Source organism: Pecten maximus, chromosome 10 (genome assembly GCF_902652985.1).
Source record: "Pecten maximus chromosome 10, xPecMax1.1, whole genome shotgun sequence".
Lineage (NCBI taxonomy): Eukaryota > Metazoa > Mollusca > Bivalvia > Pectinida > Pectinidae > Pecten > Pecten maximus.
Genome location: NC_047024.1, coordinates 32,293,300 through 32,320,144, shown reverse-complemented (window position 1 = coordinate 32,320,144; position 26,845 = coordinate 32,293,300). Strand labels below are relative to the sequence as shown.

Here is a 26,845-nt window from a genome sequence, read left to right as displayed (position 1 = left end):
GACATGAATTATCTCTTAAACTACATAATCATTCATAACATAAAAAATCAAATTAGTCTCATCTCACGTACGAGACCTGTAGCTACAAAATGTTATCATTTTTCAAATGAAGTGTTTTGGCATTTGTAAATGTGTGTAGCTTTCTTTGTGGATATCCAATAAAAAATGGCATGGATGGAACTTAAACAAAGGAATGTCAATACAAAAATGTATATTTACCGTAAAGGAGATTCTGTCATCAACAGTGACTAGTTGATCTGTATGCTGAACATGTATGTCACCACCAAACAACAACAGGGAAAATGGGGAAACCAGAGTAACCTCCCTTAGGTACACCTTGGACGTTGTCACCTAAAATTGAAGTAATTTTGGTATATGCATTTTTATTTACTGTATGTATGTAATAGATAATCTGATATGTCAGTTTTAAGATTTTCCCTGATATACAAACCAATGCCAGCCATCCCAGAAATACCATGCCTAGACTTTCCGTTTTGAATTTCTACAAAAACTTGATTATAATTTGCCAATTTTAACTTCAACTTTTAATCCTTGTCCACCCCAGCCCCAGCCCCAGCCCCCGCCCACGCCCCCCCCCCCCCCCCCCCCCCCCCCCTTAAAAATAAAACAGAGTACACATATTTTGACCTTTTCCATGTATCAAATGACTTGAGCTACAATTACATGTAATATTTGATATATACTGTACTGACCTTCTCTTGAAATGCTATCCACCCGTTGGCTGCTAGTGTTCGGTTAACAGACGATGGATGTACACCCGCAGGGCCCTGGCCAGTTTCACCGACACACACATGGTTCCTGCGCGGATGGGCAGCAGCATCAACAGGGGCGTTGTATGTTACCTTAGCAACATTTGGATACAGTCCAGCAGCAATGGCTGCCTTCACCATGGCAACTGTTTTTAAATCAATGTCTGTACTTGTGCCTACCGTTGATTTACTGATCTGAAGAACAGATCCAGGTTCAATGGTGCTTTTCTTTTTGTGTGAAAGTCTAGATTCTCCAAATCCTATAGATTTTACAAGCCGAATCAAATCATTGGATAGATTCTGAAAAGGTAAACAGAAAGCTTATATTATTTACAGGTAACACCAATTTTGTAAATTTGGAAATATTGGTTTTCATATAAAATAGAACAAAAAAATGTGCACATCATCAATACACAAAGTAAAAAAGAACTGAGGAGACAGCAAAACAAAAAGGAATAACAATAGGAGGAACTGAGGGAAGAGACACATAAAACAAAGGAAGGAACAACAAAACAAAAGGACAATAATAGATCTAAGGAGATATCAAAACCAATTAGACATGAGGTCATCTTATTATAGTCATTCTCACATATTACTACAGAAAACTGGTCATGTGTTCATGAAAGATAATCTCACATTTTAGAAACCCATCATGATGGAAAAACACATGGTTTTAACTAGAAGTACTGTAAAAAATGTAAAGATTTAAGCTAACCCCAAAATTCACTGAAAATTTCAGTATTTATACCAAAAACAACCCAAAACACGCAACTTGATAGAACAAAATTACACTGTATACATTATAGACATGTGTAATTAATACTGATGCATTGCAAGACAAATACTCTCAAAATTCACCTAAATATGTCATTTTTACCACTGTGACAAAACTCACTCTTTTTGAAACGTGAGAAGAAATACATCTATTAAGATAATTATATAGTTATATAATTAATTCCAATTTGACTATAAACTAATTTGTAAGTCAATATAGGAGAAGCAATTCATATTTTACATCAACTTTTCAGAAGACTAAGGTTTTTAACCTAAATTACTGCAAAAAGTTAAAATTCATTTAAACTGTAAGGTGTGTTGAGATAACTATATTCCAGGTTTATTTGGAATACACATTATTTGGTACTGTTTTCAGAAACTGAGCTATAAACACAAAACTTTAGATGTCCAGATTCTAAGCATTCCTATTGTCCAGATTCACTGGACCATTAATTCTGAATGATATCCAATAAATGAAGGGTGTGACGAGATGTACAATACCTTATCTGACTATATATCAACTTCGACCTTCAAATTTTTTAAGCAACAGATCTAAACACTATAAAATTTCAAAAGGTGAAATGTTGACGAGTTCGCTGCCTTAAAAGTAAAACCATTTTGGTCACAGAAACGTGCCATGTCCCACTGTCAAACATAAGTGTAAAGGTAACACTCTTGGACTAATTTTTCACTCTGGGCCATAGGAATGTGTCAAGTGCCTGTGTAACAGGAATTTTTCACTCTGGGCCATAGGAATGTGTCAAGCACCTGTTTAACAGGAATTTTTCACTCTGGGCCATAGGAATGTGTCAAGCACCTGTTTAACAGGAATTTTTCACTCTGGGTCATAGGATTGTGTCAAGTGCCTGTGTAACAGGAATTTTTCACTCTGGGTCATAGGAATGTGTCAAGCTCCTGTGTAACAGGATATCTCATTAAACCAGGGTACATGGAGAAAACTAACATGGTCAGTCCAACCAGGAAATCAAGACCTGGCCATCTTTTTGTAAGTTAAATGCACTTTCACTGCACAGATCAGTGATGAAACATCAACTTTGTAGAGATGCATTCAATGGAAATAATTTTAATCCATGCTAATCGCTACCCAGATATTGACAACACAAATGTCTTAACCAATACAGACTGATGCCAGAATGGATGGAACTTGATTCTGTGTCGGGGAAGTATACCTCTATCTCCAGGAGGGTATTCCTTCGGAGAAAGTACTTCTGACAATACTGCTGCTCCACATGGCCGCCTTCTCTCTTAGCCTGCTGCCAACTGTACACCAAACAAAGGTTATAGTTCACATATAAGTGGACAGAATTTCTCATTATTATACCTTATAGCAGATTAATTATTATTAATTAGCAAGTGTAAAATTTATAGTTTTAACTAAACTAAACTTAATTCAAGGATTAAATTTTAGCATGTTTAGTTCTAGTGATTTTCAACTTACAATTTATACTAGTGTTAGGTAGGTACAGACATTATTCTTGACTCCCTGCAATGCTTGGACAATTAAAAAATCAGAACAATATATCCGTCCTACACATTCTTCAATAACCATTGGTCACATAACAAATACACATCTGTATAAGGTTTCATCAACCTTATTGAGCCATCATGGGTATAATGAAAATCAACAAAGGGACATAACTGTGAACAGATTGGGATTCCCCTTACTCATCAGTACTGTACGAACCCAGACACAAGAGACAAATGTAAACAAGATGTCAGTACTCATATCTAACAGATAAAGTAGTTGTGGAAATTGTCATTATCAATCATGAAGCTGTTTTCATTTTTAGAATTCTATATTTTTAAGAAGATTTTTTGTTAAAAAGGTTGAAATTATGGCCACTACAGATTTGACATAATTTAGATGGGGATTGACCAATAATTGGTCACAAAATCAAATTTAATAACAGCAAGAATTCCAAAATTGCTTCATTAGACTCTAATAATGACTTGAAAATAAATGATCTACATACTGATGTGTACTCCTTTAATGAAGCCAACAGGATATGAAAAACTACTTACCCAAGATAGGCCTTATACACTGTTAGGTGGTCTGAAGCAGCCGTTGCCAAGGACACTTTTGCAGCCTGGGCAAGGTCAAGTTTCTGTATAGGAGCTACAAATGGAGACTTTGTTGTCATGGCAGCAGCGATCACAGCCTGAAACAGGAAACCATTACATTTATAATTAATAACAAGTGCAATCAATGATTGCGAAAGCTCACAGGCGGCAGCAATCACACTATGCATTCATTCTTTATGTATGTATAAGCATGTCATTTTGAAACTTTACGTCACATAATATCGCTCCTAGACCTCTAATGGATGTATAAACCAAATAAGAAGGGTGTGGACTTAAAAGCTTTCCAAAACTTACCCCCAAAATCTTTAAAGAGGGTTTTTGTGCCAAACAAATTAAGTCCATTAAATGGTAAAATGCCAAAAAATCACAATTTGTTTCGGCATGATTTTGCCATAACATCACTGCTGGACATCTAATGAATGCATAAACCAAATTAGAAGGGTGTTGGGTGCATACTTAGAAGCTTTCCAAAAACTGATCCCAAAAACTTTAAAGTGGATTTTGATGCAAAAAAAGTTAAGTCCACAAAATGGTAAAATGCGAAAAAATCACAAATTTTTTCTGCATGATTTTGCCATAACATCACTCCTAGACCTCTAATGAATGTATAAACCAAATTAGAAGGGTGTGAGGTGTATACTTTTGGACTTAGAAGCTTTCCAAAAACTGATCCCAAAAACTTTAAAGTAGGGGTGGGATGCCGACGCGGATGCCAGGGTGACAGCATTAGCTCTCGGTTACTCGTAACCGGTGAGCTAAAAATATAGTTATTTTCTTCATTCAGTACTAAACCTTAAGTCAAATATTTAAAACCTGATTTTGAGAGATTCACTTTTAATGCCCACATCTAATTAATTGCAGTAATATAATGTCATGTATTATCAAAACTTTTATAAGCTATTCCATAAAATAAAAAATATATACAAGTATCTGATTTTAAGAAAACATTAAAAAGTCACGTTGATTAATAAAAAAGGATGAATTAAGATTGATAAACTTACCACAGGTTCCAGGTACCCAAATATAGCTCCAATCAGAAGAACCTTGCCAATGCGTACATGAACAGGGAGTGCTGCCAAGTGGTGACCTAACGGGGTCAGCTTGGATCCCTCCCTACATGCTCCTACCTCGTGCAGCATGCCCATAGCCCTGGCTATCACATTAGGTCTAGGAGGGTCCAGGGCCTCAGATAAAAAGTCTTCTGGTTCTCCCAGCTCACATTTCTGTCAAAAAGTATCACTGATTGGTTTACAGAGTTTAGACTACCCTGGTACTAATGTCTAAATATCTTGATCTACATTAGGTCTATGCCAAATATCACGTCAGCTTCCACTTATAGCAGAACACATAATACAACATTATTCTTGTATTCCTCTCACAAATATAATAGATATTAGATATAAGAGATATTACAGGAAAAAATCCACAATTTGTGACATGTAATTGTAACAGTTGTATATATAACACAAGAATTCTTGGTTAAAATATGGTTCTGAACAGTTAACTTGTACGATTTGATTTCCCAAATTAATGTGGTTGTCCTACACTAACCATGATGTGTAAACAGAGCTCCTCCAGGGGAACACGCTGTATCTCTGGTACAGTATAGGGAGCCATGTCCTGGTATCTACACACAAACCAAACAGTTGTACAGCTATTGATAGTCAGGTTCTACATATATATTCTATATATTATTATATATATGTATCAATATGTTTACCTAAAATTTATGATTGTATCATGTAATGGCAGACAAGAACTTGGTTTGGTTGCCAGGGACTACTACAATGTAACTATGACTATAGAGTGTGTACTCTTTCGTTTCTTTTGATGAAGGGAGATAACTGCAATTTTACAGAAAAATATCAAGATTAGGTAGGGACAAACCTTTCTTTTTATAAAATGGAAATAAATGAAACTTCATTGATTTTTTCAGGAATGAATAAATAACTTTTTCACAATTACTGCTGATCAAGGGAGACCTTACCTCTCTTTGGTGTACATCCTAAAACAGAACCCTTCTCTGACGCGGCCAGCTCGTCCTTGTCTCTGTTTGGCATTAGCCTTACTGATGTACACCTCTCTCAAAGCACTCATCTGACTCGACTCCATGTACCTGATCATCAACATACACCTTTATCTGTACACATACTTCAGAGTTACTTGATAAATAATCTTTACAGAAAATTAAAATAACATACAATGTAGTAGCATTTATTAACATACAGGTAGTACTTAACTCATCATTCTCAGAAAGCGGGGTATAAATAAAGTGTTCCATGACTAAACGTTTAGCAAAAAACAATTTTGATTCATGGCAAATTAAGAAAAAAAAAAAAAACTGTATAAAGTATATAGAGGTACAAACATTCCTGTCACATGATAATAATGAAAGTTCAAACAACTATAGAAGCTTACCTATTTTCTTTCACTTTCCCTGTGTCAATAACGAAGACCACGTCAGGTATTGTAATACCAGTTTCTGCTATATTGGTTGCTATGACAACCTTCCTGATCCCCGGGGGTGGAACTCGGAAAGCTTCATTCTGATCTGATGATGACAGAATGGAATGCAAGGCAATCACTTGGTACCTGGTGTGAAAGAAACAACATATGTCTTACAGACTGAATATATGTACAGCTTGTCATACAAGTACATCACACCCTGTCTATAATCAGGTGTTGACAGGGGCCATGACAGCTATCGTGTTAGAGCAGGAAGCTGAGAAACAGGCCAGGCTTTGATGTCATTGTTGTGTCTTTTGGCAAGACACTTTACCCTTATTGCTATGGATGGAATAGGCCTTTCAAATATAATTGCTGTGGAAGGCATGCAACATATATTGCTATATGAAGAAGACACCAACTTGAGGTTACCTTCAAAATATTGGTAGTCAACATTCAAACTTACCTTTGAGATTTTGTGAAGTTCCGATCAGCCATTAGAAGTTCGTACAGTTCTTGGATATCTGCCAAACCAGGCATAAATATGAGTACAGCTCCTTCCACCTGGGAAAAGTCTGGACTCTTCTCCAAGTAACACAGCAGTTCCTGTGACGATAGATATGCATGTTTACTTCTGTTACAACATATTGATACTGTATAAAACATATTTACTTTACACACTAAAATTCTAGTGCACATTAACTGCATTTTAAAAGATGCATGGCAGAAATGATGAATTTGTTCATCCACTGTACTAACTAGTAACGAAAACTGCTTTTGATGCTAAGAGTGCTAAATTAAATTAAAAATGGGATCAAAGATAAAATATATAGATTTACAGTAAGTAACACAATTTAAAAGTCTGACACACAGACCACTATAAGCTCCATGTTGATACGGTCCGTGTTACTTCTCGTCACAGTGTTACGGGTGCGTAAACTGTAGGTATCTGGACAGAGGTCAGTCTGTAATTAAAACCAATCAAACCATTATTTAAGAAGGTCATCATAAGTGCATCTATAACATTTTGATTCAGGATGAAAATCAATAAAAACTCACCATCTAGCCATCATCCATTTAAATTTTTGACGAAATTGGTTAACAGATTCCTCCCACAGTACGACCCCTCAGGTATTTGTATCCGAGCCATCATACATGATAAATATGATCTGACATTATAATAACAGTTACTTGTTTCATGATCACTCTTAAGATAAATAATGGCCATCTCTTCTCCAGATCGGACTTGCCTTCCATTTTCTTGATTAAAATATGTAAATCATTCTCATATCATGATAAAGACAGTCAGTTACCCTGTCAATTTTGGACACATTTTCCTTTGTCCAGTAGACATCCACTCGAGTCTGCTCCCCTCCTTTACCAGTAACTGCTAGATTAGCCTGTTCTTCCTAAAACATTGAACAAAAATCCACAATCAATTAATCACAGCCCTTTTAACTACAGTCATTCCTGGCCATAAGGTTGATACTATCATAAATACCTCCTTCTCATCAGTATATTATGTGTACTGCTGCTGTGCCGAGAAGAACAAGGTAAGTAACTACACCATTATAATGAGGAGCAGCCCTACCAGTTTTAAACTGTTGATGGACTAGTCATCTAAACACAACTGATGGCCAAGCTGGTATTTATTCTGTACATTATAATACAAAACACATTTAACAAGGAGCCGCAAAGCTTGGCATTATCCCCCGCGCCCCGCAGTTGGTATGAAAACCCAAATACATGTATATATCAAGCTCAAAGTAAGAGTTATTAAGGAAACAGACATGGTGACAGAAAAAATACCGAAAATGGAAGGTCCGCAATAGCAAAAGGCACAACTAGTCTGATATATTCAGAAAGTTTCAAGGAGCTGCGTTGAACAGTTTTGGAGGTATAGCCCGGAAACAAAAGGAAACAGTAATTTGGTATTTTTTATTAAGTTTCCATGGTGACAGGAAAAATACTGAAAATGGAAGGTCCGCAATAGCAAAAGGCACAACTAGGGCACTAGTCTGATATATACAGAAATTTTCAAGGAGCTGCATCCAACGGTTTTTGAGTTATAGCCCGGAAACAAAAGGAAACAGTAATTTGGTATTTTTGATAAAGTTTCCATGGTGACAGAAAAAATACCGAAAATGGAAGGTCTGCAATAGCAAAAGGCACAACTAGGGCACTAGTCTGATATATACAGAAAGTTTCAAGGAGCTGCGTTGAACGGTTATGGAGTTACAGCCCGGAAAAGAATCTCGGACAGACACACGGACGTACTGACGCACGGACAGAGCCCAATTTAATATCCCCCGCAAACGCGTTTCGCGGGGGATAACAAGCAACGTACTATGTGTCGAAAAAATGTTTAACTTACTGAAATATACAGAGTACTTCAAAGACTTACATTCAGATTCATGTCAGCAATATTTTGTTTTTGAGATATAAATTTATGGTTCAATTTTAAAATCTGATGACATAATGGAAAGCAATACATGTATGTATATATAATATTAAAGTATATGTAGAGCTGCATATATATGCATAATGAATTTGACATAGATAATCTGACATATTCATATTGACCTTGACATAGACACACACTGACCTTGACATAGATACACATTGACCTTGACATAGATACACATTGACCTTGACATAGATACACTTGTACACATTAACCTTGACATAACCCCATCAGAAACGATTTTTCTCAAATCTCTTGACTTGCCAGATACATACTGGCCTAGACATTTATACTATAACCTTAACATAGATATATACACACTGACATAGCTACATATTGACAATGGCATTTATACATATGACATGAATACACATTGACCTTGACATAGACACAATTGACCTTGACATTATATAGATACACATCAGCCTTGACATTTATACGTTGCCCACAGCTGACACTTTTACATGAAGTCCTTGACATAGACATTAATTGATCTTGTCATCATATAGATATATTTTGGCTTTGACATTTATACACAATGATCTTGACATTAATACACACTGACCTTGACATAGGCACACATTGACCTTGACATAGGCACACATTAACCTTGACATAGACAAATAATGTATAACCTTGATATCTGATCAGTCAAAAGGCTAGACATTTTCATCTCTGTGATACTTGACCACAGATACAGTGATCTGGATAGTTATAGATAAACACTTACCTTGACTAACTGTTCAGGTCTCAGAGCGTAGGGTGAATCGTCATCAAGCACATACAAAGTGCGTTCAATCACATCTTCTACATGGTATACCTGATAAAACAATAATGTATAGCATTATCAGACTTTAGTGAAACAACCATGAGGACCACGGAACATCACAATATTATTGTCCATATCTACAGTCATGTTCAGGACAGGATGGGACACTCAGCTCCATCTCATAACATAGACAAAATCTAGGTGATATAAAAATTATGCAAACTATATGAGGTTCCACGATGATAATATCTCAATATGTTACCTCAACAGGAAACGTTCGGCCCGGGATGTTGATGACACTACAATGGTGGAAATATGCTGAGAATTTTTCACTGTCTAACGTAGCACTCATCAGGATGATTTTGAGATCTGTCCGAACCAACAAGAGGCGCCGCAGGATGATTAGGAGAAAGTCTGACTGAACACTTCGCTCGTGGACCTAGCAGTAGTAAAAGATAATATACGATCAAACCAACCCTAATATCAATGTACATGTACCTTGTCAATTCTTGATTTTTTTTTTTTAAAAATTTAAAACTTAAATCTGCAAATATTTTCATAAACTGTTAAAATTTAAATTGTATTACTAGCTCAGATATCAACATGTATTTATTTGATTGTAAAAGGTCTTATTATATGCTGATGCAGCTAATTCAAACACATCATTCTGTAAAATCTAAAAAATGACGTTCATTTAATCGGTTTCGAAATTAGTTCCGATCTGGTACTGACCTCATCCACAACAATGTGGGTCACGTCTTGTATTGTTGGATCTGTCTGCAGCCTCCGAAGCAGAACGCCAGTCGTACAATACACCAGATGAGAGTTTGGGCTACACTTAGACTCAAAGCGAATCTGATACCCGACCAGTGAGTCATGACTCCCAAGTGTGCCTTCGCCCATTTCCTGGGAGACACGATGGCTGAGACTTGTAGCTGAAATTCTTCGAGGCTCTGTACACACAATGTTACATTTCTGTCCCTGTCCCTGGCTCACAAAGTGCTGTAAACAATAAATTTGTCTGTCGTTTATTAGACAATTAATATCAATAAAGATTTAGTAAATTAAATGTGTGCACTAATAACAATGAATGGCATACATTTATTGTCATAACTAACAATTGAACTATAGAATTATAAGTTACCCCGGTATGATATAACAAATTAAAATGAAAATTTATAATTTTTGAATAAAATGTTCAAATATTTGTCTAATGACAGGTAAATGTAAAGAAATATTCTCTAGAGAAGAGGCCCAGAGGGCCTGTATCACTCATCTGGATATTTCAAAGATCATGGAAAAACATTTCAAAAGTTATCAAATATATTTCTAATTTTGGGATCTGCCTCTCGGAACCATACATTGAAGCCAACTCTTTCCTTTGTCAAAATCTCTGTGTCATTCATGACAAGTAGCGCTTTTTTAGTAAAAATTGACAGACAGTAAACAGATGAATCAGAATGCTGCACCATGGCATACAATGTCACTAGTTCTTCATTCCAGGTTAGTTAAAACCTGAACACGATGACAATTCAAAAGACTATATTACAAAGATGTAACTTCTGCAGTCTCACCTCCAGTATAAACTGTGGTATCTGTGTACTCTTTCCACTGCCAGTTTCCCCAGCGATCACCACTACACTCTGTCCAGTTATAATATCCAATATAGCAGTACGATGTTTATACACCGGAAGTTCCTGCCTCGTCTGTAACAGGGACCGGAATCCTCCTGACTGTCTCCGGCGTTCATACAGACCCTTCATTTCTATACCTGATAATGTTCCAGTCCTTCGCCGCGATTTTGTTGGATGAGACCTAATATCATTCACAGGAGGTTCTGATATTATGTCTGTTTTCTCATCTTTTTCGTCAGCAGAGTCCTCAAACTCCTGAGAGCACATAAAATGAATCATATACTATTTATCACATGATAGAGAAATTCACAAAATTAGTTTGCAAGAAAGTAACTTCTTTAAGTAAAATCAAAGTGATATGTTGTAAGAAAACCAATTTTAAATAAGGAACTTGACACTACTGATATGTAAATGTAAGGTTTTCAAAATATGGATGTACAAATAAAAGGAAAAAGTGATTACTGTATTAAAAATTAGACACAGTAGTGACCTTATAGCTTCTTATTATATGTAAACTATGATATTCAAATACTTATTTTTATACCGAACTCTCCATATCGTCCAGGTCTTCCCAGGACTCGACAACAGTATCACCTTCTTCATCAGGGTCTGTTTCCATAACATTGACTGATATTTTGAGTTTTTTCATCAATTTACTAATGAATTGGTCCCGGGGCTGAAAAAAGGAAAGGAGAACATTTTGATACAAATACCCAGTCCTGCTAGAGAACAAGAATGAAACTGATTTTACACAGTTGACAGATGATATTGAATGTTCTTAAGGGAAATTAAGCTGTTCGGAATGAGCAATGGACAAAAAGTGTAATACTGGACTCGAACGTTTCACATTCTAACTTCACTGAAGCAGATCTAGAGAGTAGACCTGTTACACATATTATAATTATTGTTAACATACAATGTAGCTCAGCTGGCCTAATTAACCAGACCATACAGTTTTACATTTATATACATATTACAGTCATACGTAATGGTACCATTCTAAGAATTAAGGTCTCTCTTTCTTGGTGGATAAAATTTTGGTGCCATTTCAAATAAAATCAGACAATCTAATTTTGCACACCAGCAAAGTTCCATGATTTCTCTCTCTATATATGTTATATACATATAAATGCCATTTAATGGGAAGGATATACATATAAATGCCATTTAATGGGAAGGATATACATATAAATGCCATTTACTGGGAAAGATATACATATAAATGCCATTTAATGGGAAGGATATATATATATAAATGTCATTTACTGGGAAGGATATACATATTAATGCTATTTACTGGCAAGTATATACATAAAAATGCCATTTAATGGGAAAGATAGACATATAAATGCCATTTAATGGGAAGGATATATATATATAAATGTCATTTACTGGAAGGATATACATATTAATGCTATTTACTGGCATGTATATACATAAAAATGCCATTTAATGGGAAGGATATACATATAAATGCCATTTAATGGGAAGGATATACATATAAATGCCATTTAATGGCAAGTATATACATATAAATGCCATTTAATGGGAAGGATATACATATAAATGCCATTTAATGGGAAGGATATACATATAAATGCCATTTACTGGGAAGGATATACATATAAATGCAAATCCTGTTACTACCTTGTTCTCAGTCTGTTTGACTAAAGCAGCTTCTTCTTTCTCCCGGTCGAGCCATTCCAACCATACTGCCCTGTATGGCGGGGGTAACAGCTGGTGGACAGACTGTCAATAACAATATTTATCACATAACTGGCATGTTATGTCATGTCATACAACCATATGTCATATACATATGCACAACACATGTGTACATGTAAATATCATTATGACATCAGATATATATGACATCACTGGACTGTTTTGGAGGTGGTAAAATAACCAATTAAGTCAGTAGAAATAGTCAGTCTTTTTGAGAGTTTTTGTTTATTATATTTTTCTCATATATATGAGTTATGTGATAAACAGAATCTAACACCTGTGGCTAAGTAATATGAAATTTATTAAACTTTGCCAAAAGATTTATGACAAACCAAATTTTTGAACTTGTTTAATAAATTCATTATACATGTACATTCATTTGACACCATGTTAAATGTAGATTCTCTACTGCAACATAATGTATTTGAAGCTTACTAAACATCTTAAGAGGTCAAGAGAAGCAATCATGAATACAAGACTTTGGTTTTTGTTCATTTTTATGTATGTATATCTCTTAATCTATAATTAGATTTGATTGAACAAACGATACACTTCACTGACAATTAAAATCAACCTATTTTCTACATTACAGATATCTTAGCTACCTTTTGTATGTTTCTGTAATAGTATGAGTGATTAGAAAAGACATAAATGCCCTCGCTGCAACTTGACACCCAGAAACATAGTTTGGTGAGGATCGCATCAGCAGTTCCTGAGAATAGTTAGTTACGTTACATCAGGGCGGACAAGACAAGAAGGGACACACATGGGTAACACTATATGCCCCTCATTTCATGGCGGGGGGCATAAAAAGTCAATCAAGTTCCACATAATATACTGAACTTTAATTTGTCAGGCCAAACAAAATATCTTGCAATGATATTTGAAATTAAATTGTTGTTAGACGTTGAGAAACAGTAACGATTCCCAGAGAGGACTTACCTGACCCTTGCACAACTCGTACAAAGCAAGTGTTGATGCCAGGTGTTCAGCTTCCTTGATATTTTCACATAGAATTTCAGGCACTACTTCCAGCTTACCATCCTTTTTACGATCAACCATACACCTGGAATTAAAATATACAACTCAACACACACATCTTAATTATACTGTATAACATGAAATGTTTGTTGTATATAAACTGTTTTCGTGGTTGCTATCATGGAACCACAAAATTATAAATACAACCAATATTGTATGGAAATCTGTACCTGTGAAATAATTTAAAAGCCCGAACTATGAAAGAAAGTGCACAAGAACATATCCGGTTATACAGCAACTAGTCTGGTACAAAATTTCAAGTTTTCCTAATTCACCTGATGACCACGCCTGTAAGAATAATTGACCTTAATTCTGACCCAAATAATAATTATGACCCCAATCGCCATTGTCTGACTTGGTGACCCTGTTTATTTGACCTGGTGACCTTACGCCTCTTTGTTTGACCTAGTAGTGGTCCTGCATGTCTGACCTGATGACCTTGTTTGTTGACTTGGTGACCCCGAATGTTAGACCTACGTGTAGTGACCCTTTTTGTTTGACCTTGTGACCCTGACTGTCTAGTGTCTAACCTGGTGACACTGAATGTTTGAATGAAGACCCTCAATGCTAGTCTGGAAAACCCTGTTTGTTTGACCTAGTGATCCAGAATTTCGGAATGAATGGCTGTGAATGTCTAATCTGGTGACCCTGAATATTTGAATGAATGAACCTGTTTGTCTGACCTGATGACCTTGAATTTCTGAATGAATGACCCTGACTATGACCCGGTGACCCTGAATATCTGAATGAATGTCCCTGATAACAGGACCTGATGATCTGGGAGTCCATACCTGCTAGCCCACTTGCTGCCACGATGCTGGACCTTATAGTATTTTGGAGCCTCACACTTGTGTTTGCGACACCAATCAATGAGGAACTGTTTCGGAGACTTGCCTGTCCATTGTTGACGAGTGTACTCAAAGTCACGCACATCCTGTGCTACCTTTACTAAAATAAACAGCAAGCAAGATGAATGAAAAAAAATTTTTTAATTAAAAACAGTTTTTTTATGTTTTGATATACAGTATACCCTGATATATATACAATGTAATATATTTTGATGAACCTGTGACTACAGTAGTTTCACTAATTGAACATCTTATTTTTGTAGATTGATGTCATTGATCATTTCTATGAAGAGATGTCAAATTTCCCACTTATGGTACTGAAAGTAATAAGAGAATATATGTGACCCCTTGTTTGACAAAAGTGGATACCAGTTAAACATTTAAAACAATTAGAAAATTACGAGTATGTACAAAAATGTCAACTACACAGACTGAGCTACAAGGAGGCAATTATTTTGAAATGAGAAATTAAATGAAAGCATATTCAATATCTAATACCTGAGGAGATTTTCTTTGGTTCCTCCTTGGCAGCCATTTCTTCAAATAATGCAAATCCTGTACATTCTTCATCTTCATTATCTTTGACCTTGGTTTGACCTTTACATGTACCACTAGCCTCTGCCAGTTTTTCCTCTGTCTGATTCCCAGTCTGACCTTGACATCCACCTGCTAACATGTCTGGTTGACCTGCACTAGAAGTAGGTGTTTCCCCATCAGATTTTTCCTTATCCAAATCTTTGATTTTCACAGCTGGGTCAAATTTAGGGTCACTTTCCAAAACATTCATATCTGGAAAAAAAAATGCAATTATAATATATTTTTTTCAGGAAATGGACAGGTCAAAGTTCACCTTGGTACTCCACTTAGGTACACAGAGGGTACCGTGATAGCTCAGTCGGTTAGAGCACCGGCCCCATAATCTCAGGTGAAGATTCGAGGCACGTGGTTGGACACTTCCTACCGATGTTGGTTTGTGTTTTTTGGGAAGCTGAGAAACAGGAAGGTCTGTGCTGTCATGGTTGTGTACTTGAGCAAAACACTTTACCCTAATTGCTCTCGATGGCATGTAACTGGCTTTCTGTATTTTGTTCAGTGAAGTAGTCACTAACTACTACAAGGAGACTCTGCCTCAAAATGACCCTGACTGTTCATGGTTGATAAACTTAGCACCAGAAAACGAAAGTACATGGAGACTGATAACATTTTCAAGCTAGACTGGGTCCAGATACCCATTGGCAGAAAGGGATAAATCTTTTGATAAAATTAATTCTTCATGCTGAGAAGGTTATCAAACAGCTAGTTCTGTGAATTAAAAAGATCAATACAATCACCATACAATTACCATGATAATGTATACATGTGTGCTATTGATAAGATATATAACTTTACTTATTACTCATGTACATCATACTAAAAATCAAATTGAAATGTTCCTTTGGGGGAAATTTCTCACTGATTGAACATTTTACTGTACTAAATGAACATTTTAGTGTACTAATTGAACATTTTGTGTACTAATTGAACATTTTAGTATACAAACTGAACATTTTAGTGTACAAATTGAACAATTTAGTATACAAACTGAACATTTTAGTGTACTAATTGAACATTTTAGTATACAAACTGAACATTTTAGTGTACTAATTGAACATTTTAGTATACAAACTGAACATTTTAGTGTACTAATTGAACATTTTAGTATACAAACTGAACAGTTTAGTGTACCAATTGAACATTTTTGTGTACTAATTGGCCTATCTGTGATAAACATTGCTCCCAGCTATTCTAAAACCAGTGGTAACTATATATATATAGACACATACAATGTATTATTGTGTACACCTAGTGATATAGATACCTTTTTACCTACTCAAACCTGTCAGATATACAAATATCAAACAAGTACAAACATTTATTATAAATAAGTACTATACCACCAAACAGAATGCCCAGTTTATGTTTCGTTTATAAATATTGAAAATTGTCACTATTATATGCTAAAATCTACTGCTTTAGCTGAATTTACACCCCTGAATATTCAGACAAACATGACAGCCATGTAATCATTTACTGATGGAGCAGAAGGAACCAACCTGTTAATAACTTCCTGATTTTCTGTCCAAGCTCCCTCTGTCGGACTTTGTCACCTTCCTTTTTTACCTGTGCAGCCTCTTCTTTCGCATCTAGTAACTTGGCAGTCAGCTCCAAATATCGCTCATTCTGATAAAAACATAAACGGGCAAGGTTAGGGAATTTTTCTTTACTATATACTGGTAGCAGGCATTGCCTATTGGCAAAATTACTGTGATATGGAACAACATTCTGATTCAATATACGATACATGTTATTCTTCATCTCAGAAGGCAAGCCGATTTTTAGAAACAGTATACTTCCATGAATGCGAGCTCGAGTAGTAAGAATTAGAAGAATATAAATTTTGGACACAGTTTACTTCCATGAATTTGGATAGTAAGAATTAGAAATATAGAAGTTTTGGGCACATACTTTCATGAATTTGAATAGCATGAAGTAGAATATAATTTTTGGGCACCTACGTCCATGAATTTGAGTAGTAAGAACAATAACAAAATTATCATTAATGTAACCCTGGTAAATACTAGCCGCAATATACCGCTCGGCTAGAGAGATCTTCTCTTTAGCTCGATCGGTTGAGCGTAAGACTAGTAATCCAGAGGTCCCGGGTTCGATCCCTAGCGGAGGCAGTGATTTAAATTTAATTAATCCTGCACTCTGTTACATTGGCGCCCATGTAGGGACTCGGGAATGATACTCATCGCTGCTTGCGAAAGCATCGCTGTTACCCCTGGAAACTCGAGGACGAGTTCTTCCCTGGAGGGGGAGTATGTAACCCTGGTAAATACTAGCCGCAATATACCGCTCGGCTAGAGAGATCTTCTCTTTAGCTCGATCAGTTGAGCGTAAGACTAGTAATCCAGAGGTCCCGGGTTCGATCCCTAGCGGAGGCAGTGATTTAAATTTAATTAATCCTGCACTCTGTTACATTAATATTTAAGAAATCTGATTTAAATGTACCGTAGACAAAATCTTACAGGATCTATATTATGTATATCTTCTATATCCTCCTCCTCATCACCCTCCTCATCAGATGATTGCTCCGTGTACTGAAGGATCCAGTCCTTCATCTGGGCTTCCTTTGGCTGACAAACAAAAAGTAAAAATATTATGTACTAACAACATAAAAATATAAAAAAAAAAAAAAAAAAAAAAATACTGCGTATTGTAACATACTAGCTATACTGTTCATTGGGGCTTCCTTTGACTGACAAACAAAAAGTAAAGATAATATCCATAAACAATATAAAAATATATATAAAAAACAAATGGGTATTGTAACGTACTAGATATACTGCCATCTCCAAACTTCATAAAAATGTTCATATGATTTACAGTTATTGTACTTGTTAGTTACCTGAAGTTTTTATGAACACAAACAAAAAGTGGGAAGATTTCTTTTAATCATTGACATTGAGAGATCATCGGACTCCTCAGTTCTGAAGATTTTGATAATATTTTTCTTTATTTAAACTATGGCTGAAAGCTGAGTTTTAGTTAGGTCTTTCAGGTAACCTCTTCATAATGACCAGTTTTCTCAATATAACATTTCAAATCAAATTGATTGATAAGTGTCTAATATGTATCACTGTTCCTTTCAGTGATGCTCTGATCCATATCCATCAACTAAATGCCCTTAGGCTGTCAATTAGCTTCCATGAAAATAACTCTTTTACTCCAATATGATTAATATCTAAATTGATTAACAACAGTAAATGTTTCAATTGTCAGCTTGAAGCATACCGCTAGAAACCACAGGGGCTTGACACGTTCCTTTGGGCCAGAATGAAAAACTAACTCGGGGGTCAACATACATAGTAGAACTAAATGATCAGTCAGGGAATGATATATACATACAACCTGTGTCTTTGTGTTTTCTGGAGCCATGCTCGTGTCTACAACTGAGGATGCTGTTGGGGGCAGCGGTGACATGGTGATATCTTCAAACTTTTTTCTTTCAAACTTTGGTCGAGTTTTTATTTCTTCTTTTTCCAACGTTTCAGAAAATCCTTTTGGAAGTTTATCTAACCAAAAACATGTTTTCAATGATACAATAATGCTGAAGCACATGTAGAGTAACATTACACCTAGGTACAAATATATCAAACACAGAAATAAAATGTACAATGTATTGTTACAGTTTTGATATCATTATTAACGACAGATTTGTCAAATCCCTAATATTAGATTTTATTCTAATTAGATTATAGAGATTTACAACACAGTATATAACAATAATATTTTCTGGGATATACTGTTCATTTTACATGCTTCAATACACATTAAACATCCAACAGTATCTGAGTTACCATTAGCCAGGTTGAGACAGAGCCAATCCAGGCTGTCTATTAGATCCCCTCCGTAGGTAACAGTGTTACTCATGGCCTGCTCAATCTGATTGTGACTGAACCCAGCTCCCTGTAGACTGCTGTACATATCCTACACAAGGGTATCAAAACAAAATCACCTGTAAACTTATTTATTTCACCATTGTGAAACAAGTTATATCAACTAATATTAATCACGCAGTTGGCCCGGGTTAAAGCCCAGGAGGGGTCTTACTGAGGGAGGTAACTAGAGAACCCAAGGAAAACCCACCTGGTCGGGCAGGTGACCCCATATCTTTTCACGTCCAAAAGGGGGATCAAACACTGGCCACCTAGGTGAAAGGCGAGTGTGTTACCACTGTGCCACCCGACCACCCATCACTTAATACTCTACCAAAGGAAGTTATGTACATGTACAGCATATAGCATTAATGTCAAGTTTCAGTTTTGCTTCAGCAATTTTTTTACATTCTGATTTAATATCAAACATTGTTAGGGTACATCCACAAGTATTTATTGGTGATTATATGTATACATGTAATGTAAGTTTTTTATTGGCAAGATATGTACATACCATAAGTATTGGTGAGAATGGGGGTACATATCAGGAATTTTTTATTAGTTACGTGGCTATATACATGTATCAGGAGTTTTTTATTAGTTACGTGGGTACATACTATGAGTTTTTTATTAGTTACGTGGCTATATATCAGGAGTTTTTTATTAGTTAGGTGGGCACATACCATGAGTTTTTTATTAGTTACGTGGCTAGATATCAGGAGTTTTTTATTAGTTAGGTGGCTATATATCAGGAGTTTTTTATTAGTTACGTGGCTATATATCAGGAGTTTTTTATTAGTTAGGTGGCTATATATATCAGGAGTTTTTTATTAGTGACGTGGCTATATATCAGAAGTTTTTTATTAGTTACGTGGGTAACTATGAGTTTTTTATTAGTTACGTGGCTATATATCAGGAGTTTTTTATTAGTTAGGTGGCTATATATCAGGAGTTTTTTATTAGTGACGTGGCTATATATCAGAAGTTTTTTATTAGTTACGTGGGTAACTATGAGTTTTTTATTAGTTACGTGGCTATATATCAGGAGTTTTTTATTAGTTACATGGCTACATACCATGAGTTTTTTATTGGTGATACGCTTGCTAAGTTCTTTGGTCCTCGTAGTCTGTGCGTGTTCATCATTTATCAGCTGGATGATGTCCTGTTCCAGATCGCGTGGTACCTTGATCTAGTATAAAAGAAATATTGATTTTTGAATTCTAATTTGATAAACACAAGGCTTGCCACTTGCCACATACATATCGATTTTCTGAATCCTTGTTTGATCTCAGCTTTTACAACTTAAGAACAATATTTAATAACCACTTTTCACTGCTGTGAAGTATAAATGTACACTTATATAATATTTGTAAATTAGTAATTACCTTTTCACTGCTCTCTTTTTCATCTTGACCAGCTTTATCTCCAGACTTTGGTAGAGAGTAAGTCTTCTTTCCTGAAGTAATTTTTTCTTAATATGTAAGTTAACTATATACAAATTCAATACTACTTAGTAAATAATGCAAACCAGTTCGTAGTGGAATACAGTGGATAATACATCACCGTTAGCTGAAATGGTAATGACTTAAAGGTAACATAAAATACTAAAAAGAATAAATGTGCTGTTTCATATTTTCACTATATGTAAACACTGTATTGTTGTCTTTCATGGGTGATGATCATCCTCTCATATGAATTGTTGTACACAGGGGCTTGACACGTTCATATGGCTCACATTTTTCATGTTGGGTCATAGGAACATGTCAAGCCCCTGTGTGGATGTATTTAAACTCAGAGGGAAAATTTCTCTCAACAAAGAAACATTTTTGTACAGGAATGTTTGAAAAAAAAATTCTTTTAAACAAGAGGCCCAATGGGCCTGAATCAATCACCTGTGCCAACTTAATAATGTACGGGGTAATTTGTTTTTGGGAGAGTTAATTTAAAGCGAGTTTTCAAGTAGAATTAGTCTGTTTGTGTGGACCCTAATAATATGTAATACCATAACATTTTTTCCAGATTTTAGCCATTACATTACCCTTACAGCACATATATGACCAAGTAATTAGGCAAATAGTAGCAGAATCGAGTCATTTCGGTCCGTTTTGTTTATTTGATTTATTTTGTTTAACATCCTATTAACAGCTAAGGTCATTTAAGGACGTGCCAGGTTTTTGCAGGTGGAGGAGAGCTGAGTACCTGGAGAAAAAATACTGGCCTAAGGTCAGTCCCAGGCAACTGCCCCACATGGGTTTTGAACTTGTGACCCAGAGGTGGAAGGCTAGCTATATATATATAAAGTGGTGGGACACTTTAACCACTGAAATTCTTCAAATTTCAACCTTTACATGTTTAACAGTCCGGTACCTTTGTGCCCGGGTCATTTGTCTGATGAAGGTGGCAGTGTATATATAACACACTAGTTGTCATTGAAACGGCACGCATAAACTTTTATTGATTTTGTAACAAAACCTTTTAAATATGATCCATACTTTCCAGCCCGAAGAAAATGTTTAGAAAAAAAAGGAAACTCATGAGATACATTGTGTATAATGATTTTAAGTGTCCTTTAAATATAAACAAAAATTTTTCAATTGCTATTGATAATATTAAAATGTTTCGTCAGAAAAAAAGTAGGTAAAATCATTAAAAAGGAAAAAAATATTCATGCTTACCTGTGCATGCTTTTACTCTGGTTGTCCATTGGATTACACAGTGTGGTGTATACACATGTAGTTTGTAGAATTGCTGTTTATGATTAACCTGTGTCAAGAGTTCAGACGATTTCTATCCAAAACTGAATCATGGATCAATTGATCATATAGTTTATGTACACACTCTATTGATCCCTGATACTGGACTCAAAATTATTTTTACTCATCAATAAACAAGTTTGTGAAAACTGCCAATTTGCGTATAATATGCATACTCTCATATAACAACATGCCGGTTGGAGTATGGATTTGCTACTAAAGATAGCCAAAATCTTTTAAACAGTAAATTTTGCTATATATTATTAAATGGTGCATTAATTTACGACATGGTAAATGTTTTAAGTTCCAAGATATTTTGTTTAACACGATCAGATAAATACACTTGTATGTTTTATTAGTTTTTATTTATTTTGAATCTGTGCATGTCTATTACTGTTTGAGTCGGTTCTAATAACTCATTAGAGCTAATGTTGACTTATTATAATATGTACCGACTATGAATAAAGTTGGAATTGAATTGAATTTACACTTAACTAAAAGATGTTTATTGTGCATGAAAGCATTGTTTTAATGTTTACTTAGAAACTTGATGTTACTCTACCATAAGTATTGCATGAATTTTAGGTACTTTACAATGTGCAAATACTTTATTATTTTTCTATTTGTATGATGTTTCATAACACCTTAAATAAATGCGACTTTGACGAAACATTTTGTAAAGTTAAGTTTCAAGTAATTTCGGCTATTTTTAGTAACAAAGATACGATAGTTGGTGGTTTTCCCCCAACCTGATAAATTACTAACCGCAGAGCTCCTGTAAATAGCCCGAGTTTTCTCTGGTCCTGACACCAACCATGTCTGGTGTAGGCCATGTCTGGTCCTACACCAGACATGGTGCAGAGAAAAACTTGGTCTATCTCAGGCAGCTGTCACAGTGTCAGGCTCAGTACCTGTGTCAGGCTGTGAAGTGAATGCTTTTGATGGACATACCCTTTTCTTCTCTATTTTTCTTGATTTTCGCGCTGTCGTCTGCAGGTTGAATTTTCTCTTGCTTGGCTTGTTTCTTTTTACCCATGTTTAATTGTTTGTTTTATCGAAAAGAACATAAATCATTATCACATCACGACACGACGGATAGTTCTCATGGGCGCAGCCATCTTTAAAAATTCTAAAACTAAACCGGACACGACTGGTGTTCCGGAAGCTCGTAACATGTGCCTAAGGGATCTGATAAAGTGTATTACACATCTTCAGAATTTTGGGGTCTATATTAAAATTCGGTGAAAAAAAAAAACAAAAAAAAATATTAGTGTTCATTAGCCCTACATCTACTAGAGTCTTTAAATCATCTTATCTTTTCTCTTCTTTCTAGAAAGTCTTCTTAGGGTTTCATTGAACCTACATGTCTCTGTTCTAACTGAGGAGGAAAACAGGCCAACGTATATTAGACGTTTAATATTTTTCTTTTTTTTTTATATACGTATTTTTTTTTTTTTTTTATCTAAGACAAGTTATTACAAATTGCGTCGAGTTGCAAGGTCGTGTTACAATTGTATATACTCAAGGTATTACATAAGAACTTTGGTATTCAATATTCGAATTTATTATTACAAATTACGTTGAAATGGCCAAACAGTTCGACGCAATTTGTTATAAGTTTTCAAATGTCATTTTAAGTAATAAATATGTATTTGAAAAATGTACAAAGGAAAGATAATCTTTCCATCTGGTGACGATTTTTTTCGGAAAAAAATACTTTGAAACTTTTATTACAAATTGCGTGGTGACAATTAATATCCGAGTACTACACCCATTTTCGGTCATGAAACATGTAATTGGGGTATTTGCACATCCTTACAAAATGCATTTTTTAATCAATAACAAAAAATGGCCAACTCTCATTTTGAGAATTGCAACCGTTTTACACATGTACTTCATATTTTTGTAAATGCAATATTTAAAGTTATAAAAATTATTGAATTATGGGACCTTTACAACTCCCTATTTAGATTAAGCATTTTTTTCTAGTGATTAGTTGTATATTGCCTCCTGGGCATCAGATTATTATAAGGCTTAGCATCACTAAGACTTTTGCTGTTCTAGAAGGAAGAAACCTCTATAGGATGTAGTGTAATTAATTCACTTTAGCTCCAATTAAAGTGTCTAACTCCGAATTTGTTTAGAAATGTGTTAATATCTTGTGTGTCTTTGCTACAATCCTTCCAGACAATGGCGGTGGAGAGTTGATATCGTGACCTGCTTGTCACGTTTTAATTCGTTCGAATCGTAACACGGTACAGAATATTACACATGTACTTCATGCTCTTTTGAAATGGGTCTTATGTACAATTCTTACGTAATTTAAGCGAAATTAATGATAGGACTAATGTGTCATTTTACTAAGAAGACAAAATTGACACGTTGGCAAGATTTTGAGGAAAACATCACTTTCGACCACCTGTCAAACCATATCGTTCAACTACTGAGATGAATAAAGCATGCACATGTATTTTTATAGTAACACTTGCTTCTGACAGGCATCGAATATATTGCTAATGTGTCATCTTTTAGCAGCCGTTCTTATGCATATACATATATATCGTTTTTGGAAGTGTATTGCCTTAGGAATAGTAAGTATTCTTCTCTAGTTATCTTATTTGTAGCTAAGAGATATACGTATGTTTTTTTCAGTTTTAAGGTTATTGAAATGTTATAAATATTTCTATCAACATAATTATACATAAACTCTCGATCGTTTCTGTACACAGACGTTTTAAAATGTTGATATCGATTAATTGCTGTAATTTAAAAGTAAATAAAGTGAAGTTAAAGATACAAAGTTAATATTGTAAAATAGCCCGCAGTTTGTTTATTACTATGTAAAAAAGTTCAAGAGTAAATAAACCTTGGAGCAGTATGTAATGTTTAAATGACCCGAGGACAATATCCAAGAAATGCAGATATATACTGAGTTGAGAAATAACAAAACAAAAGAAAGAATTACGAACATGAATCCAAATCTTTTATGCACATTTAACTGTAGAGACATTTGTCAGGGACACGTGTACGCTAGCAGCTGCATACTTACAATAATACCATGCGTGCTTTTCGAAGGTACTCTCCGAAACGGAATTATACTTTTGGGGTTAAAGTTCTTTTGTGCCTTGTGCTAATGTTTGTAATAGTATATTGTACACATCATCGTAATGTATACGATATCCCGCAATATCTTAACTCAATGCAATATAGAGATTCCAGGCGCGGATCCAGGATTTTCGAAAGGGGGTGGGGGTCCAATGATTTAGTGATAATGCGAGCGCCGACTTTTTTTTTTGGCGAGGGGTCTGGGGCCGGGTCCAGGGCAACGCCCTAGTATAGGGGGTCCCGGGGGGGGGGGGGGGGGGGGGGGGGACGCTGCCCCCAGGCGGAAAATGAATATAGCAAATTTGCAATCATTCGGGATCGTTTTCTAGAGAGTTAGTTGCACGAATTCATCGATGCATTTAAAGTTATATCTGACGTGACTTTCGTGTGCGAGAATTATATCGAAAGTTTGTAACTTGCTCGTGTAGAGAAAGTTATTGTCTTTTCGTTAATACACCATATCTTTAAAGTCAACATGGACTTAAACAAAAATAAAAGACGTTTAAAACTTTTTTTTTTCGCTAACGGATCAGAAATCGGAGATCGCAGTGTGTTACGCGTGCGTGACCGTTTATATATTAAGCTTCAACTTTCGGCCATATTATTTTTCGATTTGTTTAAAACATGTTTTATTTGCATCAAAATATACAAAAGGATTGGACAAAGGCTTTCAAACTTATATGAAGCCATTTCTCAATTATATATCTGTTTTTAGATCTACCCACAAATGACAATCACAACATGGGATCATCGCGAGCATACATTAGAGAAAATTAATTTCATTACTTTCTGTGAAATTAAGATATGAACAGCACCATTTTCAATTTGTTTTCTTGTTCAGGCAGCCGTAGAGATATCCTCAAGAAATATGACAAAACCATCTTTCCCAGGCGCGGATCAAGTAATGCGCGAGCCGAATTTTTTTGAGGGGTCTGCGAGGGGTCTGGGGGCCGCCAAAGCATTTTTAAGGCTATAAAATGAGAGTAAAATTTTACAAAAACTGAAGTCCACACAAAATTATTATAAGCGCTGTTCTTGATCTATACGAAATTATCAAATTGTCAATGTCGTCACACTCACAGGGGTTCGTTTCCAAATTTTCAGAAATGCTAGACACGACAACATTAATCAAAAGTCCAGCATTTATATTTAAAAAATCTTAAATCTTTTAACGGGCGACATTGTATTTATGTCACCCAAATTGTATTCTTATCGACTGTATACTACCATTTGGTAACAATTCAATGCTTAAATGCATAATGATTTACAGTTATGTGATCGCACAACGTTCCACGATGTGCGATGTGCGCACGATGTGCGATACGGATCGTGCAGGAAAATGTGCGCACGATGGGCGATTGGAACGGTACATGTGCGCTCAATCGGAACACCTCGCCTCCGTCTGCGAACGTAGGCTCGGAGGTAAGTGTATGAATACACATGAAAATGATGGGTCCAGGTGATTCGCCGGACGATGACCAAATTACCGCGAACTATAGCTGTCGACAGGGTAAACAACATGGCTGCGCCCAGTCTATTCCATGCGTTTTTTTTAAGTATTTCACTGTATATGTGAAGAGTAAGCGTTATATCAATGTTATTGACATGTTTTTCATTTTAGTTTTGTGTTATATTTATGATCCAACCGTATTTGTAAAGATCTACTATGTGTGTACCGGTACATGTAACATCTACAGCCAGGTTATTCCCTTATTGTTTTTATTAAATCCTTTTTTTTTATCGACAGCGATGCGTTCCTTATATCAACAAAAGTATCCCTAAAAAGTCCTATTGTCTGCCAAATGTCATGAATGTTAGTTAACTCACCGAGAATACACATTAATAATAGCTAGACTGATTTAATTCTGGTAGATGCTTGAGTAAAAAAATAAGTGTCATGAGTATGATGATCATAAGAATAAAATACACTCTT

General features: G+C 35.4%; 1 protein-coding gene across 2 annotated transcripts in view; it reads right to left on the bottom strand.

Annotated features, from left to right (window-relative positions):
- The window catches only part of LOC117335936 (ATP-dependent RNA helicase DHX29-like), a 32,033-nt gene extending 9,104 nt beyond the window's left edge, over nucleotides 1-22,929 (bottom strand). The window contains exons 1-27 of one of the 2 annotated variants that reach the window (XM_033896219.1): nucleotides 22,759-22,929; nucleotides 20,440-20,510; nucleotides 20,130-20,243; nucleotides 18,977-19,106; nucleotides 18,525-18,691; nucleotides 17,645-17,752; nucleotides 16,667-16,793; nucleotides 15,072-15,362; nucleotides 14,517-14,673; nucleotides 13,627-13,750; nucleotides 12,607-12,708; nucleotides 11,504-11,635; nucleotides 10,900-11,214; nucleotides 10,058-10,327; nucleotides 9,588-9,764; nucleotides 9,287-9,376; nucleotides 7,406-7,501; nucleotides 6,968-7,057; nucleotides 6,559-6,698; nucleotides 6,066-6,239; nucleotides 5,635-5,763; nucleotides 5,199-5,274; nucleotides 4,649-4,870; nucleotides 3,588-3,724; nucleotides 2,735-2,825; nucleotides 714-1,070; nucleotides 220-351 (exon numbers count right to left, since the gene is read on the bottom strand). In XM_033896219.1, the coding sequence (XP_033752110.1) occupies nucleotides 220-351; nucleotides 714-1,070; nucleotides 2,735-2,825; nucleotides 3,588-3,724; nucleotides 4,649-4,870; nucleotides 5,199-5,274; nucleotides 5,635-5,763; nucleotides 6,066-6,239; nucleotides 6,559-6,698; nucleotides 6,968-7,057; nucleotides 7,406-7,501; nucleotides 9,287-9,376; nucleotides 9,588-9,764; nucleotides 10,058-10,327; nucleotides 10,900-11,214; nucleotides 11,504-11,635; nucleotides 12,607-12,708; nucleotides 13,627-13,750; nucleotides 14,517-14,673; nucleotides 15,072-15,362; nucleotides 16,667-16,793; nucleotides 17,645-17,752; nucleotides 18,525-18,691; nucleotides 18,977-19,106; nucleotides 20,130-20,243; nucleotides 20,440-20,510; nucleotides 22,759-22,843 (4,104 nt within the window). In that variant the 5' untranslated portion in view covers nucleotides 22,844-22,929. The remainder of the gene's footprint in view (nucleotides 1-219; nucleotides 352-713; nucleotides 1,071-2,734; nucleotides 2,826-3,587; nucleotides 3,725-4,648; nucleotides 4,871-5,198; nucleotides 5,275-5,634; nucleotides 5,764-6,065; nucleotides 6,240-6,558; nucleotides 6,699-6,967; nucleotides 7,058-7,405; nucleotides 7,502-9,286; nucleotides 9,377-9,587; nucleotides 9,765-10,057; nucleotides 10,328-10,899; nucleotides 11,215-11,503; nucleotides 11,636-12,606; nucleotides 12,709-13,626; nucleotides 13,751-14,516; nucleotides 14,674-15,071; nucleotides 15,363-16,666; nucleotides 16,794-17,644; nucleotides 17,753-18,524; nucleotides 18,692-18,976; nucleotides 19,107-20,129; nucleotides 20,244-20,439; nucleotides 20,511-22,758) is intronic. The other variant, XM_033896220.1, reaches the window with a different exon arrangement.
- Between the last annotated feature and the right edge of the window lie 3,916 nt (nucleotides 22,930-26,845).